At 52.0% G+C, this 20,179-nt stretch overlaps 3 protein-coding genes across 11 annotated transcripts; 1 reads left to right on the top strand and 2 right to left on the bottom strand.

Moving 5' to 3' along the window:
- Positions 1 to 517: 517 nt before the first annotated feature.
- Positions 518 to 2,551, bottom strand: LRRN4CL (LRRN4 C-terminal like). The gene is made up of 2 exons (XM_060103425.1): positions 2,468 to 2,551; positions 518 to 1,931 (listed from the first exon to the last, which is right to left on the bottom strand). Exon 2 carries the CDS (start codon positions 1,924 to 1,926, stop codon positions 1,234 to 1,236), a length of 693 nt encoding a protein of 230 aa, XP_059959408.1. The 5' UTR covers positions 1,927 to 1,931; positions 2,468 to 2,551; the 3' UTR covers positions 518 to 1,233.
- A 471-nt stretch (positions 2,552 to 3,022) lies between these two features.
- BSCL2 (BSCL2 lipid droplet biogenesis associated, seipin) lies at positions 3,023 to 15,396 on the bottom strand. 9 transcript variants are annotated; one of them, XM_060103419.1, is made up of 14 exons: positions 15,306 to 15,396; positions 14,968 to 15,131; positions 13,304 to 13,361; positions 12,898 to 13,120; positions 11,092 to 11,408; positions 9,179 to 9,260; positions 6,097 to 6,240; positions 5,158 to 5,292; positions 4,873 to 4,970; positions 4,299 to 4,440; positions 4,092 to 4,157; positions 3,831 to 3,921; positions 3,655 to 3,735; positions 3,023 to 3,516 (listed from the first exon to the last, which is right to left on the bottom strand). In XM_060103419.1, the coding sequence occupies exons 4-14, from the start codon at positions 12,988 to 12,990 to the stop codon at positions 3,374 to 3,376; spliced, it is 1,392 nt and encodes a 463-aa protein (XP_059959402.1). In that variant the 5' UTR covers positions 12,991 to 13,120; positions 13,304 to 13,361; positions 14,968 to 15,131; positions 15,306 to 15,396; the 3' UTR covers positions 3,023 to 3,373. The 9 variants fall into 9 exon arrangements, with proteins under 9 accessions (XP_059959402.1, XP_059959401.1, XP_059959400.1 ...); XM_060103418.1 differs by lacking the exon at positions 13,304 to 13,361; XM_060103417.1 differs by lacking the exons at positions 13,304 to 13,361; positions 14,968 to 15,131 and having other exon boundaries at positions 15,306 to 15,389.
- On the top strand, positions 12,380 to 15,011 carry GNG3 (G protein subunit gamma 3). The gene is made up of 4 exons (XM_060103426.1): positions 12,380 to 12,519; positions 13,508 to 13,721; positions 14,124 to 14,223; positions 14,499 to 15,011. Exons 3-4 carry the CDS (start codon positions 14,125 to 14,127, stop codon positions 14,625 to 14,627), a joined length of 228 nt encoding a protein of 75 aa, XP_059959409.1. The 5' UTR covers positions 12,380 to 12,519; positions 13,508 to 13,721; position 14,124; the 3' UTR covers positions 14,628 to 15,011.
- Positions 15,397 to 20,179: the final 4,783 nt, after the last annotated feature.

Below are 20,179 nucleotides of genomic sequence, written 5' to 3'. Positions count from 1 at the left end.
CGATGCAGGGGACACTGGTTCGTGCCCCGGTCCGGGAGGATCCCTCATGCCGCGGAGCGGCTGGGCCCGTGAGCCATGGCCGCTGAGCCTGCGCGTCCGGAGCCTGTGCTCCGCAACGGGAGAGCCCACAGCAGTGAGAGGCCCGCGTACCGCAAAATAAAATAAAATAAAATAAAAATAATAATATATATATACATATATATATATATATGTATAGAGAGAGAGAATGAAAAAAAATATTTGCATTGCTTAGAGAAAAATTTGCTCTGCTACAGGCAATCACCTCTTGAGGAGGAGGGAACTTTCATTTTATCCTCTTCAGTACTGAAATTTGTATGTTACTTTTATAATTTAAAAAAAGGTTATAAGATCAGTAAAAGTGAGGAATAAACTGTGTAGCAACTTCGACTTTTCTACATCCAGTTAATTTTAAAATAAACTCGAAAGTATGTATACTACTCCAAAACATCGGTGTGTGGACAGGGAATTGAAAAGGATCATGAAAATGGAAAATGTCTTCCTTTTACATCTCCTTTAATGTTGTTACAGTGAATATACAATAAACACAAATGGGGGAGGGGGAATCCTTTGTTATTATTGTATTATTATTATTATATTTTTACTAGCAAAACCGCAAGCTTGTCCCAGACAGCAGCTTGGTCAGTCCTTCTCTTCTCCACCCCATGTCAGTCATTTATTTCCAGCCGCCTCAGACACAGGTGGATTCTAACTCGGTGCGCATCCTCACTATCTAAACAAGAAGGCAGAAGGAGAAGGAGTGGTCTCTAGCCCCAAACTCCCATCCCGCAGCAGCTTATTCTCAAAACCCCATGGAAGCCACCCATAGTGGCAGGGCCCTTTTGAGGCTGTACGACAGAAGTAGACTAACCGTAGTCAACGGGCCGAATCTGGCCAGGGCCTGACTTGTAAGGCCCAAGAGCTAAGAATGATTTTTACATTTTTAAATGGTTACATGGTTGTGTAAGAACTACATGATATCTTCGATTTTATCCCCTGGAACCACAAAGCCTAAATTATTCTGGTCCTTTAAGAAAAAATCTGCCGACCTTCTCTATTCCTAAACCTAAGTTCGGGGCAGAGTGGGAAGTCTGGAGCCTGAACCGACTCAGTGGGGGCCCAGCGCCCGGCCTTCCATCCCTCCGTCCGCCGGGGCCGCCACCTCCCCCGGAGCGGCGCCGGGCTTAGTTTGGCCGGAGAGGCCCCTGGGCGGCCTCAGAGTCCCGCACCGCTCGGGCGGCCTCGGCGGGGGCAGCCCCAGCGCTCGCGCAGGCAGAAGTGCCAGACCAGGGCGGAGCAGCTGAGCAGGGCCAGCGCCGAGCCCACGCCCACGGCCCCGTGCAGCAGCGTGAGCGGCCTTGGCAGCACGGTCAGCCGGCCGCAGGGCCCGAAGGCGGGGCCGCCCGCGCCGTCGAGGCCCTCGGCCCCGGGCGCGCTGCTCTCCCCGGCCGCGTTGGCGGCCACCACGCAGACGACGTATGCGCCCCCGGGCTTCAGGCCCTTCAGCTCCGCTCGGCGGACCGTCGAGTTGAGGGGGGGCCCCTTCTGCGGAGCCCCGGCGCCTTCCCAAAGCAGCAGCCAGTACTGGTGGACCGGGGAGAAGGGGGCGCACCAGTGCACCACGGCGCGGCCCGCCTCGGCCTCCATGCGCACTTCCCCCAGGCGTGGCGGGTCGGGCGGCTGCGCGGCGCTGGAGAGGCCGGGGCACAGGCACGTCGTCGGGCCGGCCCTCTGCAGCTCCTGGCAGGGCACCTGCAGGTGGCGGCAGCGGTCGTAGTCACAGGGGACAGCCGGCAAAGGTGTCTCATCTTGCTCTTCTTCTTCCGAGTCTCCCGCCAAGGGCTGCGCTCTGGGAACCAAGGAGAAGGTGACAGCCAGGAGCCACAGCAGGCGGGGAGAGCCCGGCATGGGGTCTGGAAGGGAAGGAGGGGGAAGGGTGAAGGCCGGCCAGCCGTCACACCTTGCAGGCTCCCCTCCCTCAACAAAAGCTCTAGAGACAGGGAAACACGAGCGGGAACTAAGAGGAGAACAGGAAGGAGGTGGAAATGAGACCATACACCCCTTTGTCATCCAACTTCTGAACAGCCTATGTGCCTGGTTTTGGGCGAAAAAGAATAACATGTCTGACCCGACAGAGAGAAGTGTGCGACCAGCAATGCGTGAAGCACGAGAAACAGTTAATGAATAAACTGAGTGCTGAGGGGAGGAGTAAATGATTTACGCAGCCTGGGGAAGGGAGGTGAAATAGTTCCCAGCTGCCACCCAGAGACACCATCTAAGTAAAATAAGTATCAATCAGTCAACGACACATGCAGAAACCCAGAAAGGAGATGGAAGTGAGAAAGGAGAAGAGATGGGACACAGAGGCCCTGGAACCCTCCCTCCCCACCTATCAAAGTCCTGGTCCCTGCCTGCCCCCCACCTCCCTGATTCACAAGCAGCACCTTACCAGTGGGTAGGCCTTGATGCAGTGAGTAGCAGGCCGAGGGTCCTAAGAGGTCCCCAGGAGCACAGGCTGTGCAGTCAGGTTTTCTCAGTGTCTTCAATTTCAATTCTGCTTTGGCTCAAGGTTTTTATACCCCTCAACTGTGATGTCACCACCTGGCCCCCCTTCCCCTGCCCCCCTCCCCGGTGAGTGCCAAGAAGAGGGCTGGTCCCTTCAGAGGGCCTGAGTCACGGGGCCAGGGGTGGGCGAAGCCACATGCAGCGGTTTCAGCTGGAGGCCAGGATGCCTGGGTTCTGAAAGAGCAGTGGAATGTGGAAAGCAGCCAGGAGCTGAGAATCCAAAGGCTGAAGTCATGTGAGGGGGTGAGGAGGGGAACACAAAGGACAGGGCCACCTGGCTGGTATCAGAGAGAAAAACAGCTGTGGACAGCATGGGGCCTGGGCTACAAAATGCTGTTTCAGTAAAAAATCATACCACATCCATGGCAGTCATTTCCTGTCTTCTGCCTCCCAATGGACTGAGAAAGGGAGGGGTACAGAGGCCAGAATGATGTATCCCAGCTTTCCAGACCCGCCCTATGCTATCCCCCTCCCCAGAGGGAGATGAGAGTCACATGGATGGAGTGGGCAGGTTTTCGCTCCTTGGACGGCCTAGGCTGATGAATGGAAACAGCTGTGCCTGAAACAGTCCAGGGTCTGGAGGTCTTCCCCATCGGTAGCCCCTGACAAGACAACCTCCTCCAATCGGGGTGGGGGATGCCTGGGGAACATCACGTTTTCAAATGGCCCTGAATCCACTTCAGAGTCAGGGAGGCAGCTGGCATGAAAAGAGTTTATTGGGGGAGCCCCGGAAAGGGAAAGGGATCGGGGGTGGGGAGGGCTGGAGTGGGGGGACTCTGCCCTATTCTCTTCAGGAACTAGAGCAAATGGGGCGCTGTCGGACAGTGCCTGTGGAGGGTTCAGAGCTGCCCACGGTCTCCGGGGCAAGGGCAGGGGCAGACACAGGCAGGTTGGCCTCCGTCAGCAGAGCTGCATCTTCCCAGGAGCCTGAACCTGGGCCAGGGGAAGGGGAAACAAAATCCCACATGGGAAATTCCAGAGCAGGGGCTCCTGCCCCCACCCAACGTGGTCTTCTCCCTAGCCACAGGCCAACCCCAGTCCACCCAGGTCCCGCTGCAGAGTGCCCCTCACCGTCACTGGCCTCGGGCTCTAGCTCCTCCTCGCCACTCAGGGGCTGTTGATCTGGTTTCTCCTCCTCAGACAGCTGGCCTTCTGCAGCCCCAGGGGGAGGGCAGAGGTCAGTCTGGAGGAGGCTGAAGGGGAGGGCTGAGAGGAGTCAGGAAGGAGGTCGGGCTGCTGCACCTTACCTGGCTCCGAGGGACCCGCACGGCTCTCACTATCCTCTGTAATGGGTGACAGCTGAGCGGACTCCTCCTGGCCTTGGGGCCCTGTGCCTCCAAAGGGGGTAGAGGACAGGGCAGGGCTAGGGCAGGTGAGCCTGGATGGCAGTGCCAACTTCACCCCATTCAGCCTTTCCCTTGACCTTCAGCTTGGTATATGAGCACCTAAAGCCTCAAACTGGATGGCGCAGGAGCCTCCTCACCCAGCCCCCAGCCATCACCTTTACCTGGCTGATGGGCAGGGATCCTCCGCTGGACTTCCTTGCGGGACCTGTCTCTGTTTCGGATGTTTACCTGTAGGGGGGAAACTCCTGAGCAGCAAGGACTGCCTTCCCTCACCGGTGATCAGGGCCCTTCAGCCCCAGCCCCCAACATGCTCCTGCCCACTCCCCAAAGAAGGATCGTGAGGGGGAGAGGAAAGGGGTCCTTTGCGACCTGCAGAGAGAGGCGGTGTCGGGGCCAGATGCCCCGCCACACCCACTGCATGTAGCTGAAGAGCACGATGACGCTGAGGAAGGTGAAGTTGCTGGCGACACCAACGAAGGCGCAGGTCATCGGGAAGTTGTACAGCAGGTACCTGAAGCAGGAAGCAGAGACAGGAGGGAAGTAGCAGCTGCCAGGGAGTACCAGCCTTCTCATTTCCCAGAAATAACTTCTAGGGTGATTCACCAGTTTGGCTAGAGCTGGGCTGCATCCCCTGCCTCCCACCCACTGAGCCGATGTGCTCAAGAGAGCAGTTCTCAACACTGACTGCACATGACCTTTCCCTGGGGTGCTTTCAAAAAGTCTGACAGCCTGTTATGACCCTAACAAATCCTGGTCTTGGGGTGGGGCTCAGGCATCAGTATTTTTTTAAAGTTCCCCAGGGACCTGATATGCTGATGTGCAGCCAGGGTTGAGAATCTGTGGCCTAAGTAAAACCCGTAAAACCCGTTGCCCCTGCTTAGGACCCTCTTCACTTAAGGACAGCCCCACGAGAGCTGCCCAGGCCGCGTCGGCGCTTCCTCACCTGAGCCCAGTGAAGTGGGCGTGGATGCGGAGGTAGGCTCCGTACAGCTGGACGCGCTTGCTGTGGATCTCGATAATGGCTCCGGTGGTCGGCACATACTGCAGGCGGGTGGGCAGTGGTGGTACCCCATCAGGCCAGGATCCTGCCGCTGTCACTCTTACCAGGCCAATGTGAGGCCCGCTTCCAGCCTCCACTGCTGTCCCTCCTGACCGAGCCCAGAAGCTCCTCAGGTAAAATCCTGGGCTCGTGGGGCGGGCTGTGTCCTAGTCCTCCTTCCCCCCTTACCGAGTTCTCCCTGTATTCTGGGTACAGCTCCACCTCCAGGACCTGCTTCTGCTCTGCAAAGCCAAACAGCAGGAGGCTAGAGAAGACCAGGGTGTCAAGCATCTGGAGCAGGTTTGAGCGGTAATGCAGCATCACCTGCCAGGGCCAGGAGGGAGAGGCTGGGGACAGGTGCCCACCCCTCCACCACCCCTGAGCAGGCTAGGAAGGCTGCTTCTTCCCCGGTCCCTGCTCCCTCACTTTCACTTCCTACCACGCCCCCAAAGCCCAAGTCTTGACCCAACCGATGCAAACACTTGAATGACATCCCTGCCCCACCCTAGCCGGCCGCGTGTCTCTATCCCCATACAACAAAGCCCACTTTTCTAAGAAACCCTCCTAGGTGAAGCCCCACACTGTCTCTGATCTACCTTCCCCCCAAATGGCTCTATAATCCAGAACAGACTGTATGTTCCAGTGTACCATCTGAAGCCTTTTCCCCCATGTGGACATTCGGGGATCTGCTTCATGATATGGTTCTGTTGATAATTAAGAATGGAGTCTAACATTTATTGAACACCATTTCCTCATTGGATCCAAACTAGTCTTGTTATGAGGGAGTTACTACTATATTCACTTATAGGACTTCATAACTAAGGGCTTAAGTAAATTGCCCCTCAGCTGGCATGTTTCTGAGCAAGGATTCGAGGCCAGGCTTGCCTGGCTCCAAAGAAGCCCCTGTTTGCAGGGTGGCTCCACTCTTCAGACTTTACCCCAAAGCTGGACATGCTCATCAGATGTTAGCGGGTGTTTGTCTGGTGTGGTAAACGGACACCGCTTGCCTATCCTGATGTGTCTGTGACTTCAGAGCTGGGATGTTTTCTCCTGAAGCCCCACCCAGATACTCTGACATGTGTCATCATTCTCCACACCCTCCTAGACAGGCCAGGAATGAACACTCACGGAGCGTGAAGAGGTGGAGATGATTCGGCCGCCTCTGGTGTAGCATGAAATGGTGACCAAGAACATGCCCAAATCTTGATTCACAGGAGACTCTGGCAGCTCAAGCTCTAAGGTAACGCGGTACGGCTGTCCATACATCAGCACCTGCCCAAGGTAGCCCCATCTCTTTAAAAGAAATTTTTTTAAATTGCGCTGCCCCTGTACCACCTCCCCCCTTCCCCTCCAAACACTCTGCCACAACCCTCCGCTCTCAAAACAGGTCTCTCAGTCTCTCTGGTCCCAAGAAAGTGCTGCCCCCTTCTGGTGGCTGGATCCCTCCCACTTCTGAGATCTTCAGTATCCTGTCTGCTCTACTGAATCAGTCTATTCGAGAAAGGCTGTGTCACATTTCTTTTCCAAAAGTGAACCGTCATGTTGCCAACTGGGCCATCTGTGACTCAGGTCTCTCTGTCCCCGTGAGGCCATCCCCCCGGACCCAGCCTACCTTCACTTACATTATTAATTAACCGAGTGCCAGAAGTGCTCACCATCTCCCTAGCCAGCTGTCACACAGTCACTGTCACTCAAGACCATCTTATGTCATTTTGGGTCCTTTATCTTGGATCTGTTGGTAGAACCCTGAGACTCACAGCAGGAAGGCTTCTTCACTGGGATTAACCTCAAAAGGTTAAAGATGTGCCACCAAACATACCCTAGTTTTTCCTGACTGTTCCTATATTCCTCTAATCCTATATTCAGCTATGCTTGTCCTATGCATGACCCCCTCAGGGTGATACATAAGGATCACAGGGGTGATGGTAAAGCTTCTCGTTTTACCCAAAGAGGGAGTGGATTAAAAAAAAAAGAAGTTGAAAAAAACTTTCCCCTAACCCTAATAGTGTACTAGCTCCAAAATCTAGATATGGCTATGAGGGTACTTTGAGCATTTTATCCATAGGGTAATAGGTGAAAAAAACACTGATCGAAGTCTTTCTTTATACAGATTCTTATTTTCGGTCTGAATTACGCCTTGACAAAAATGGATTCCATGAGATTCCTACCCCCCTGTAGAGGCCAGATGAATCTAAGCCAGTTGCTTCACTGAATTCCTTGAAACATTAAAATATGTAGTTCTCTGGGTGGGCAGGAGGGAAATTGGGAGTGACTGCTAGGTAGTGGGTATGGGCTTCTTTCTGGGGTGATGAAAATGTTCTAAAATTGATTATGGTGATGGTTGCTCAACTCTGAATATACTAAAAACGACTGAACTGTACATTTTGAATGGTGACTTGTACACTATGTGAATTATACCTCAATAAAGATTTTTATATATATATTTTTTCTTTTTAAACCAATAATTATGTAATCTTCTCCAAGGGCATCCACAAAATCTAATACCAGAATCTTGTGAATGAGTCCTGCCTTTGTTCACATCTGTCTGCCTGATGGGCAGGTTCTCCCTCTCCTCCATTCCCACACAGTATTCACCCTTCCTTAAAAGGCCCACTTTGAGCCTCACCATCTCCATAGTCTCACACCTGTCTAATTCTTCACAAATTCTTTTGAAATGCAGAATCTGCATCTTTGCTACTTAATGCAATGTATAGATTTCTGTCAATCCTGTGAGCTCCTTGAAAGCAGGACCACATCTTCTATTTCTAAACAAGGTGTTACACACAGAGTAGACCCATTATTTCATGCATTCATTCAAAAATGTTCACTAGAAGTGAATGAAATGATCAATCTGCTTTAATTATCAGGGACTTGGGCCTCACCCTTCATCCTTCCATTCCTTTCCTCATCCAGCAGCCTGGTACCCGATTGTTTCAGGCTCCTTGCAGCACCAACCATTATGATCTATAATGGGCAGCCACATAAATGCATGCAGCATCCCAGGTGCAAATGTACTGTGGCTTTGTTTCTATTCCCCTCAATATATTCCATTTATTATTATTATTATTATTAAGCTACAAAAACACATTGAACCAATGTTTTCGCAGAACATTCTATAATAATCTCCAAGTTACTTTCCTGAGTAGCAGAACTAAAATGATAATCCTCTGTCTTGCAATGCCCAACATTCCACTTCACCACTTTTTTTTTTTTGGCCACACTGTGAAGCTTGCAGGATCTTAGTCCCCCCCCCCCCCACCAGCAATTGAACCTGGACCCTCGGCAGTGAAAGTGTGGAGTCCTAACGACTGGACCGCCAGGGAATTCCCTTCCCCACTTCACCACTTTGAAATCTCCATTTGGGATCCACTCATCCCACCTGGTAAGCTTTCTGGATAGTGTTACCCTGGCAGTAAACTGGAAGATTTCACAGGATACAGGATACACGGTCTCCCAGGTTATTTGTATTGTCAACCCCAGGGGGCCCCAGACTCTACAGCTTGCACTCCTCCCTTCAGAGTGACCATTTATTTCTATCCTGTGTTTTTTATCTTTAGGTCAGTATCCTCCCAAGTATAATTTTTGAAAAATCATTTTCAAATGGTATTTAAACTCTTAATTAGTCTGATTTCTGATGACTTCTCATTACATTGCTGACAACTCAAAGAACTCTGGTGATCAGAAATGCTCTTGATCCTCCAAGGTCCTTCTGAAGTGTTCTGGGATCCTACCCTTTTTCAGAGCCTCCAGCAGCTTGCCTAATAGAGAAGGATGCATTCCCATTCTGCATTCCCCAGGGTTTCCAGGTTTGTTGAAGGCATACTGGCATTTGGCCAGTCCTCTGGCACAGTACCCTTTGTAATGGCAGGTTACACATATCTGCCAACGGTTTCATAATTTAACATACTTTCAAAACTCTTGGGTGGATTCCATCCTAGTTCTGTGAGATAGCTGATCTGTTCATTTAGGTTCACTTAGATCTAAACTACATCTTATCTAGTAGATATGGCCTGGCTGAAACAATTTAAGAAGGAGGAAAGAATAATCCACACAATTCATTTGGACTTTCATTTTTCTTTAACCTCCCTTTCCTTGAAAGCCTTCCTTTTAGTCTCTATTACTCGGTCCCTGACATCCAGGTCTTTCTCAAGCCTTCCTGTTTCAAGTCATCAAAGCTCTAATGAAACCTCTCTTCAGCTCCCATACTCACCCGATCACGTCCAGCCTTAGCCAGTGAGACATTGGCAACAGGGAAGGAGCAGAGTACGGAGGCGGAGGAATCACAGTCGGTCCTAAATGAGAATGGGGATGATACTCTGCCAAGTTATAGAGTCTGCCTGACTTGTCCACACACCTCCTTGGCCCCTAGGGCTCCCTTTCCTATCCCCCATCCCTTCTCCCAGAATGGGCACGCTTCTCTGTTATAGACAGAGATGGAGAGGAAATGCAGCCAGGAGATTCAAGACAACAGAATGAGTCTTTAGTTCTCTTCCTGCTACTTCCATTTATTTCCTTGCATTAGGGCAGACATTCTTAAATGGGAACCTATGGACACTTAGTTGAATAGTTTCGGACTTAAGTGTTTCTAAAGACTCACCTGGGGAGCTGCTAAAAATGCAAATCCCTGGGTCCCACTCCTCCAGATTCTGATTTAGGAGTTCTGGTCTGGGGTCTAGTTTGAGAAAACTCTTCCAAAGGGATCCACAGATGATCTTTAGGAGGCTCACGAACCCTTTGAATTGTAGGCAAAACTGCACATGGCCATACATATAGGTTTTTATGGCAGGAAGGGCCATAGCTTTCATAAGCTGAACCTGGGCCAGGGGCCAGGCCATCGTGCCTCTTCAAAGTTTAAGCAGGGCTTCCCTGGTGGCGCAGTGGTTAGGAGTCCGCCTGCTAATGCAGGGGACACGGGTTCGAGCCCTGGTCCGGGAGGATCCCACATGCCGCGGAGCAACTGAGCCCGTGTGCCACAACTGCTGAGCCTGCGCTCTTGAGCCCGTGAGCCACAACTACTGAAGTCCGTGTGCCACAACTACTGAGGCTTGCGTGCCTAGATCCTGTACTCCACAACAAGAGAAGCCACTGCAGTGAGAAGCCCTCGCACCGCAACGAAGAGTGGCCCCCTGCTGGCTACTAGAGAAAGCCAGCGCACAGCAACGGAAGACCCAACACAGCCAATAAATAAATAAATAAAATAAAATAAATAAGTAAAACTTTGCCTTAGAAATTACAGCTCATGACCACGGACTCAGGACAGGGGAAAAAAAAAAACAACTTTGGACCATTGATAATAGTGCCTTTGTCAGCACCTCTTGATTGGTCCTGTAGTCACTGTTAAAAGAAGGGGAGATGGGCTTCCCTGGTGGCGCAGTGGTTGAGAGTCCGCCTGCCGATGCAGGGAACACGGGTTCGTGCCCTGGTCCGGGAAGATCCCACATGCAGCGGAGCGGCTAGGCCCGTGAGCCATGGCCGCTGAGCCTGCGCGTCCGGAGCCTGTGCTCCGCAACGGGAGAGGCCGCAACAGTGAGAGGCCCGCGTACAGCAAAAAAAAAAAAAAAAAAAAGAAGAAGGGGCGAGAATTTGGCAGGGTCTGTAAAATGGGAAGGAATTGAGGCCCCAAGGCAAGAAGTAGGACTCTGGGAGTTTATGTACCCAGACACCCTGTGTTTCCATAAATTCTCTTGCAGCAGACTATCCGGGAGTGGGAAGAAGTAATGTAAAAGGCAAACTACTGCTTTCCTAATAATACCTCCTCTACTGAAGGCCAGATTAGTTCTGAGATGACCCAAGCGGCTGGGTTGGCTCAAAAGTCTACAGTGGCCCTGAGAGAGGTCTGATCCAGCCTAAATTGAACTGACCCTCATAATGACAATCTTGGAGAGGGATTTTTTTTTTTTCTTCTTTTTAACCAGGTTCCAGTAACCAGAGACAGGACTAGGACCCTAGAGCCCTACAAGCCCAGACCTGCCCCAACCTTGGGCTGTAAAAGAAATCAGTATAAGCACACTGGGCTCAAGTGTCCTCCTCCGTAAATAAGGGGGTTGACCTGAATAAGCTCCAAGGGTCCTTGCAGCAATTCTCTCACTGAATTCCTCTACTTTGATAGAAGACCCCTCTCACCTGTAGTAGAAATGCACGGGGCTGAGGTGGCTGACTGTCGGCATGTAGGAATAGTAGAAGGAGCCATAGAGGAAGACAGACACCCAGAGCAGGAGGAGGATGGTACAGAAGAGCACCCCAAACTGCAGTAGCAGCTTGCGGGCACGGCCTGCCAGGACGTGGCCCATCTCCTGGGCCCACAGTAAGGCAGGTACTGGTGGGTCATTGACCATGATGGGGAGTGCAGGGGGTCTGGCCCCGGGTTCAGGCCTTGAGTTCCTAGGTGCTCTGCCACCTGGACGCCACCCCTGGCCATGGGATGAAGCAGCTGGTCGTTCCTGGAAAAAGACAGAGAAGGGGAAAGAATAGCTCTTTTCACGGGGGAGGTGGGGACAAAAAGGACAAGCTCACCGGACTGGCTTTGAGGAACCAGAGATAGCAAGACATAGCAAAGTCTTTGTTTCATATGGCCTTTCTCCAATTGATTGCGTTTCTCAGCCAATTATCCCTTCCTTTTCTCCACTGTGCTCTCTCCACCACCTGTGCTAGAATTCCTCAGCTGAACGCATCCTCGGGTCACCTGATTCTGGGACAGCCGCCTTGACAGTCATTCATAGTAATACGTAACATACAGAGGATGAGCACCTTAAAATTCTTCCAAGGCGGTTTTACACACACGATGACACGATTCCACACTGCGAGGTGGCTGCACGGAGAGCACGCGCGACTTGCCTAAGGTCGCACAGCCGGACTCAAAGCCAGCAACCTCAGCGCAGCCACAATTCCCTACCGAGCTTCTCTCCTCCTGGAGCTGCAGTCGCTCTCAGACAAGGCCGCGCCCCACTCCGGGCAGGGCGTCCTACAGCCAACGGCCGCTCCCCGCCAGCCCCCTCTGGCTCGGCGGTGGCCGCGGCGCCCGGAGCCCCCACCCAACCGCAGCAACATGGAAACCAGCCAGCGGGCCGCCACAGAGGTGCAGACTCACCAGCCGCGAGCTGCCTGGGCAACCGCGAGAAGGCACTTCCGCCTCCCGGGGAAGTCCCTCCCCCTTTCGCCGGCCCCCTTTGTAGCACTGGGGGCGGGGCTCGTCCGGGGCGGGGCCCGGTGCAGGGGGCAGGGCCTTCCGGGCCGCCAAGTTCCTACCTCCTCGCGCCCGGCACTGTCCGTTCCTGCGGTCCGTTACCCTCCGGATACCAAAACCAAAGGGGACAGGCGCCTCCCTCCAGGCCCCAAGATATGCTCCAGATATGAGTCAGCAGGATCCCTCAGCCCGCCCCTCGAGGCCGCAATCACGGCCCTCCGCCCACACCTTCACTCTCCGCCATTTAACCCCTGAAGAGGGGGAGAGGCGGGCATCCAGCTGGCGCTGATTTTCATTGCCCACAGCTCCTTGGATCTGTGGGCTTCCAAGGCAGAGAGCATTCACCCCGAGAGCGTTGCAGTCTGCGGGTACCTGTGCATCTTGCGCGTTGCGCCAGCGGGCTGGCTGTCCCCTATTCACAAGAGCGGTAGCATTTCAGGCCCGTGTTTTGTCTCCAGCTTTTACGATGCTTGATCGACCTCCTCCGACCCTAACTAGACTTTCCCTCAGAGTCCCCACAGCGCATTATCTAGACTAGGTTTTGGCGGGTGGCACTTTCTCTCTTGTATATGTCTATCCACCCCAAATAAGATTCCTCAGAAGGATCAGTGTTGCGTACATCTTTGCGTCCATCTCACAGCACCAAGCACAACACACTGCAGACGTGGGAGGCAATCTCAAACCAATACACACACACACCCAGGAAGCCCATCTATTTCCAGAAACACCCGCCGACTCTCCCCTACCTCGTCTTTGTCCGATTCTTTGACCTGATCTCTGCATGCCTCTCTTTCCCCAGCTGCTCCTTCTTCTCTTTGGTCTGCCATTTCTTTAGACATCTTCCTGATGGACCTCGCTGTCCCTGGATCTTCCACTCGAGTCACTTGTAGCTAGAACGTTAAAGTGGTGATCTAGAAGCTGATACCTGTAGCTCATCACATTTTCCTGGATATGGGGAACGGAGGGTCCCTGGGAGAGAAATGAAGATTCAGGTGTTAAATGCTGTGTCAGAGTAGAGGGAGGAGGGATGGAGGGGGCGACTGCCCAGCTGATGTCAGATTTTCAAATGAGCAGGGTCTCACGCAGTCAGTACTGACTCCACTGCAGGGGCTGTCACAGGTCCAGACCACCCCATTTGAGGGGGGAATCTACCTGGGACTCAGCTACTTCCGGCTCCTTTGGGGAGGTCTCTAGCACAGACTCTGGATGCCTGCAATGGGGGAGGGGCGGGTAGTGAGACAGTAACATTGGGGGCGTGCACAGGGGCTGCAGGCAGCAGCCAGGCTCCCCCACTGGCCAGACAGTTGGTATGTGCCAGGATCTGAGCAGCTCCTTCTAGCATCCTTCATCTTTCAGGTAACAGCCAGTGCTGGAGCTGCAGAAACTGGGACCAGCCCTCCACTGGCCTCTGACCTGACCCTCCCCAGTGGCCTTGTATTAGCTGCTTCTGCTGCTGCGTCAGATATTCTCAGCTGCAACTCCCTGCAAGGTGGGGCACCCATCTCAGGCAGAAGGTTTTGGTGCACCCCACGATCCTTCTCCCCAGGACTGTCGCTGCCCGTGGCCTCGGGTGAGTAGCGAGCATCCTGCTTTTCTCCCTTTGGGGCTCAAGGGGGCAGGTGGGGGTTCTGTACTCTCCTCATTAGGGCGGGCCTCTTTCTAGTTGTGGTTTTCAGAGCTGGAAACACACATAACTTGAGGGCTCGGAAGCCTTAAATCATTTATATGTTTAATGATGTGTGGCCCAGGCCATGTAGGAGTTTGGGGAGCATCTCATCCCACTTCTCCATTCCCTTAGCTGAGGAAGACAGGAATGGGAAAGACCACGGAGGTTGGGGATAAGAGGGGAGTAAAATATTGGGGCATATGACCCGGCCTTGTAAAGGTTGATGAGGAGTAAGCACAGAGCGGGGCCTTCAGCTGAGATTGTGCAGGGCCCCCTATCATGCTCTGAGCTCTCTCTTTTCTCCAGGATGAAAGGGGAGACCCCTGTGAACAGCACTATGAGTATTGGGCAAGCCCGCAAGATGGTGGAACAGCTTAAGATTGAAGCCAGCTTGTGCCGGATAAAGGTGGGTGGGGCCCTGGATCCCATTAGTTGGCAGCCTGTACCGTAGGTTCCCAAACCTCAGGATAAGAGATGCTTTCTTTCATTGACTCCCTGAGATCACAGGAGTCGTCTTGGGATCTGTAAGGAGAGCTGGCCCCAGGTCTCTGTGGGTGATGAGGGAAGAGAAGACTGTCTTAAGGAGCCCTAGAGATGGCAGAAGATTATCCATTTGGGGAGGGAGGCTGCAGTCCATTTCAGGGTTTCTGGCTAACAGCTCCCCTCCTGGCTGTGCCCCAGGTGTCCAAGGCAGCAGCAGACCTGATGACTTATTGTGATGCCCACGCCTGTGAGGATCCCCTCATCACCCCTGTGCCCACTTCGGAGAACCCTTTCCGGGAGAAGAAATTCTTCTGTGCCCTCCTCTGAGCTGCCTTGTCCCTCCTCACAACTCTTCACCTTTCCCTCTCCCGGGCCCTTCCTCATTTATGTCAGGAACTGTGGTGAGCCCCCTAGGGTCCCTGCATCCCATCCGTAGCCCTTTCCCAAACCTGTGAGGTTAGCTGAAGCACAAGGCCCTCCCTCACCTATCTGCCGACCCCATTTCCTCGCCCACTGAGGCGGACCCAAAGCACCCCGTGACTCGGGGCACCCTTAGCTCCACCCACAGAAGGGCTGTCAGACTCTGCCAGCGTCCTGCCCGCTTCCCTCTGTGACCCGCTCAGACAATGGAGAGAGGGATGGGCTGGGTGCTTGCTCTCAGTCTCACCTGGAACTATTGGAAGTGTAAAGCCATTTGAAGAATAAAGTCATCCAGAGTCTCAGAGGACAGGTCCTGTGTTACCGTTCTTGGGGGATAGGGAGTGGGTGCGGCAGGTGGAAAAGCTTGCCATAACCAGGGAACAGGGCCAGTCAAAGCGGGTTCGACATTGTCTAGGATCAGAGATCCACCGGGTTAGGGTGGATGGCGGGCATGAGAGAACGTCTCAAGTGGAAGAATTAAGTTACAGACAGACACTTAGAGGCTACGGAGAGCATTCACACACACACACACACACACACACACACAAACGAGAGCAATGAAGACAAGTGAAAATGAAAACAGACCGAACGGGGTGGACTTAGGGAGGCATTCCGATGGGCAGTCGCAGACAGGAGGTACCCAGTGAGAGGGGAAGAGCTTGGTTCCAGTTCCTGGGAAGGGGCCGTTTTACTTCTAAGATGGCGACGCCCACAGCAGGTCTCCGTTCAAGATGGCCGCCGCCAGGGGGATCCGCACAAATATGGCGGCCGCATGTCACCGCGTTTCACCGTACAGGGCTTCTCAGCCGGGCCCATACTTAAAATGGCGGCCCCAGGCATCCAGAGTTCTCAATATGGTCTCTTCCGTGCTCATCAGTCTCAAAATGGCTGCTCCTTCCCTCGTCAAGTCGATACCCACTCCTACCCATCCCTACCCAACCCGGAGGCCGGAAGCCGACGTCCACCCGATCCAGGTGAAGGCACACTGGCGGCTATAGCCAAGGATCATGGGACAAGGGGGTCCCAGCAAGCACGCCAGCAGTAGGCGCCGGTCGCGTGGATCTTATGAGAGAATCTAGGTCTCTGTTATCTTGCCTAGTAGAGACTCCTTTGGAGCGGAAACAGAAGTGTGAGGACTATGCCCGGCGCCGTTCGGCTCGGGGCGCTGTTCCTTGGTCGCTTCCTCTTCTCCCTAGGAGTTGGATAAGCCCGAAGTTGCTCAGTTTGGGCTTCCTGTTAGAACTGGGGTTTGCTATTCTCCCACTTCCCATTCAGGCCCCTTCTGTCACATCCGCCAGGAGCAGTGTCCCCGCCCCTGGTGCGCCTACCACCCCTCTAGTGGTCCAGCAAGCTGCCCGGCCAGAGGTTTGTCTCATGAGCGCCTCCCGGACTCAAACTTGGCGGAGGTTTATAAAGCCCCAGAATACCTTTCCAGAAGCCGTTACCTTCCAAGGGAAAGAAAGACACATACGGAGGTGGGACCAGGGCCAAGGCAGAGAAAGTAAGTCTCAGGATGTCTGCTCCTCATGGGTTGTCAAGATTCCCCACCCCCTACCCAGTGATACATGCTTCCCGGGGCAAGCCTGGGTCATGCTTCGTCCTGGGATACACTTGCGGGTAGGGTCGGCTGCCAGAGGCTGCCTTGCAGAAGGGGGTGACCTATATTAGAGACAGCACATCGCCCCCAGCTTCCCCACACCTTCACACAGGAAGACAGCAGGGGAGGGGAACAGAGAGGAAACCGAAGGAATAAAGGGGGTTCTACCAGGAACTGAACTTAAGTTTCCTATGGACGTCTCCACGGGCTCCAGGAGTACCCAGTGAACTTGAGGCACCTTCAGGAATAGCAGCTTCCCGGCTGTCGATGAATTCCTGAGCCCTAATAGGTCCTGGAGATATTTAATTCCCTCATCCTAGAGAGGAAGAAACCAAGGAAAGTAACCTGGCTGCCCTCCTGAAGTAGGGACCTACCCCCATTGTGTTCAGGAGCCTGCTTAGTTCTTTCTTAATGCCCGTTGAAAACTCCTCTAAGGATCAAGTCTGTTTAATCACTGCATCCTGTCAGTGTCTGGCATATGGCAGGCATTCTGATATCCAACGATTGTACTAAACATGCGTAAATGGCAAGCAGGGCTTAGAAGGCACTAAAAGAATCTTTCTCTTTTCCTAAGGTATTACAGTGTTGGGCAAATTCCAGAGGGGCAACTGAAAATGCCCACATCAGCTCAGACTTGGTAAGAAGTCAGAAGTGCTCAATAAATGTAATCTTGATATTAGGTTATTTAAAAAAAAAAAAAAAGCAACCTCTGCTCAGTTTTTCTACACATTCAATTTTCATACTCATCAGATTAGGGATGAATGGCTGCAGCCCTAGCTGGGGGCAAAGGGGGGGTCTAGAGGTTACTAGAGACAAGGCATGAGCTATAAATAACCATTTAAAATGATTAGCTATAACACTGAGTAACTTTAAATATCCTAGAGAATGGGCAGACACTGAAATCAAGGATAGCCTTTGGGCCCAAAGCTGTAAGCCCCTGGGGTGGGAATCTCTATCATGTACAGAGGGAGGAGTTAGAGCAATAACTATACCTGTATCACCACTACTTCAAAACACTAGATGTCATAAGCCTGTGGGAGCCCAGCCTTAATAAGTCCTTGACCATTTATTAGAAGTTACAATCAGTATCAGTTCAGTGCTAGTAATGCAGGAGTGCTTTTGTCAATTAAAGTTACCTTCTCATTCTACATAGCCACTAGGAAAGAATCCCCATCAAACATCTTCTGTTGAATAAGTAGGCTTTTCCTCTTAAGTGGTAATTACGAATAAACTTAATCTGGCTCCTAAATGGAACCCTACATTTAACTTCAAGCATCCAACTGGTTTTAGTATAGGCCAAATACACAGAGGTCATGAGTTATAATTTATTTTCTTGTACTCCAATGGCTCAAGCTCTTAGTAAAAAATCAAGCACTTAAGTAAGCCAACAAACCCTGAGTGAAGGTATGGCTGGTTCCCAAGTGAAAGCATGGCAGAATAGGAAGGGAGAAAAGCCATCAAAGAGGAAAGCCAACCTTGGTTGGAACCCAGTACAACTTGAGGAGCAGCATCAGAAATAAATAAAGCCCCCAATGACACACTCTACCCAGTCAGTGCGGCGACAGGAGAGAGGGTGAATTCAATCCAAATGGTTATTTATTCTAAAACTGGAAGCTACGGTGCCTACATTTTTGCCATAATGTTGTAATGAGAACAGGGGAGGAAAAAGTTACAGATGTAAACAATGACACAGTTACATTTTTTTTAAATGGTAAAACCCTTTTTTACTGGCCACTTCCAAGAATGCTTTACAGGTTGTGCAATAACATTTACAGGCTCCATGTGGTGTTTGTTTTTCTCACAAGCTTTTCCATCTATAACTACAACAGACGTCTGATAAAACACTAAACAAGTCTTCTAAGGAAAACAAGGGTAGGGATCCCACCTGCTAATCCATATCTTCCCCCTTAACATTGTTTTTTCATAATAAAAAAACAGACAGAAACAAAACCCAGACATCTACTGTTGTTGCGAGTGATCTCTTGGACTAAACCGACAAGGACGTGGCAGTTTCACTCTCCACCCACCTAGAAAAAGTTTTTTAAAAAAAATGACTTTCTAGTGTCAAAAATTAACAGCAAGTACCTCCCCTCCCCCCAAAAAAACCTAAAGCGGCTAAAGCTTTGTCCCCCTGGTCCTGAGGGCCTAGCATCCCCGAACCGTGTTGTAGACTATAAAAAGATGCTATTTGCTGGAGAACTAAACGTTTGAATAGGGGTGGCAGGTTCTGCCTCAGAGTCAATTTTCTGTTATAACATAATCTTGCCCTAAGGGAATTTCTTTGGGCTCCAGTTTCTACCTCCTCCTTTTTACCTCCCTGACACTATGAGCAAAGCTTTCTCAAAAACTCCCCTTAATAATAAAAAGTTAGTGGGTTACAGAAAAATTCATGCAATCACTTCACCCACTGCCACACACAAATCCATTTGATGGCACCACAGAAAAAGCAGGTGCCCAGAGAAAGGACATCATTTTGAGCAAGCAAACGTATTGCCTACCAGCCCCCCGTTCCAGCCTCCGGGTCAGAGGTCCTCGTGGAGCAGAAGGGCGACTAGAGGGCCAGAACGAGGGCCTGTGCACCCTCCTGGGCACGGCAGTAACCGTGGGAGAGGGAGAGAGGGGTCAAATCTCAGCACAAAATTTTCAAGAGGGCTGCCCAGGTAAGGAAATGGAAGTGAAGTACCTTCTAGTAGCACAACCCAGGGCTCCCCTCGCCATGTAGTGCAGCGATGTGTGGTGGTCGCTGAGTAAGTTCTTGGCTGACACAATGCTGAGCAGAAAGGTGAACGAAAACTGAAGCTCAGTATTGAAAGAGCATTCCCATAACCCACCCATATTCTTGAACCCGCAACCTGAAGCCATCTGTCAAGAACTGGGAGGGTGCTGGTAAAGTTACAAACAATTAAGTCTCCCGACTGAAGTCTCTTGGCTAGAGGCCTCTCTGGGACACACAGGGAAGGCAGCCCAGGAGGAATCCTGTTTCAACAAGCCAGGAAGGGGTGCTCTCTTTCATGCACACGCTGCACACGCTCGCATTCATGCTCTTCCCAAGTTCCAGCAGCCCCACGGAGCTGCCTCCCACCCCCCACCCTCCCCTTTCCTATTCACTCTCTAGCTGTGTATCAAAAAAGCCAGCAGGGCCCCGGCCCTCCACACTGTAGAAAATAGCTGCTATTCTCAGCGCCTGGGCCTGGTAGCCCACACCACAGGATTCACCTATATACATATCCTGCTGCAGTGAAAAGAATCCTGCTTCGTTTCTGTGTGAGCTGAAACCCTGAGAAACGTTCCTTCTCTTGAACTATAAGAGGACAGATTCTCTAACAGAGATGATTTCAGAGACTTCCCACCTGTCTCAACCTTGGAAGACAGAGAGTAGAGACTGGCAAATCACAGTCTTCAGGCTGAGGGCTGCGACCCCAACTCTTCCCCCGGATTTTATGGAAATCCATTAACAGATAGAGAGGCTGCAAGCTGTTCTGCCCTGCAATCAGGAACAGTCCCCATGCCTCCTTGGCGTGGGGATCCTATATAACAGAACCGCCCAACTGGTAGTCTCCATGCCTCAGCCAAACAGCACAAAGGCACAGGAACGTGGAGATAGGGACACTATGGCCTCCCAGCCCACCGGACCAGATATCCCAAGAGGGAAAGGTCGGTAAAGAAAATACAAACGGTTAGTTGGTGCAAGTGATTGATAAGAGCTGATCGTTTATTTTCACTGCCCCAGTCACAAGCTCTCCCTCTGTCCCTGCTCCTGCCTGTACGGAGTGTGCCCTCACACGCCTCCCCACCCTCTGCGCACTACCTCGCCTTCACTCTCCCTTTACTCGGCTGCCAGTCCAGCTGCCTCAGAATGTCA

Source organism: Mesoplodon densirostris, chromosome 7 (genome assembly GCF_025265405.1).
Source record: "Mesoplodon densirostris isolate mMesDen1 chromosome 7, mMesDen1 primary haplotype, whole genome shotgun sequence".
NCBI lineage: Eukaryota > Metazoa > Chordata > Mammalia > Artiodactyla > Ziphiidae > Mesoplodon > Mesoplodon densirostris.
The sequence above is the reverse complement of the archived record's forward strand: the minus strand, read 5'-3'. Positions and strand labels throughout refer to the sequence as shown.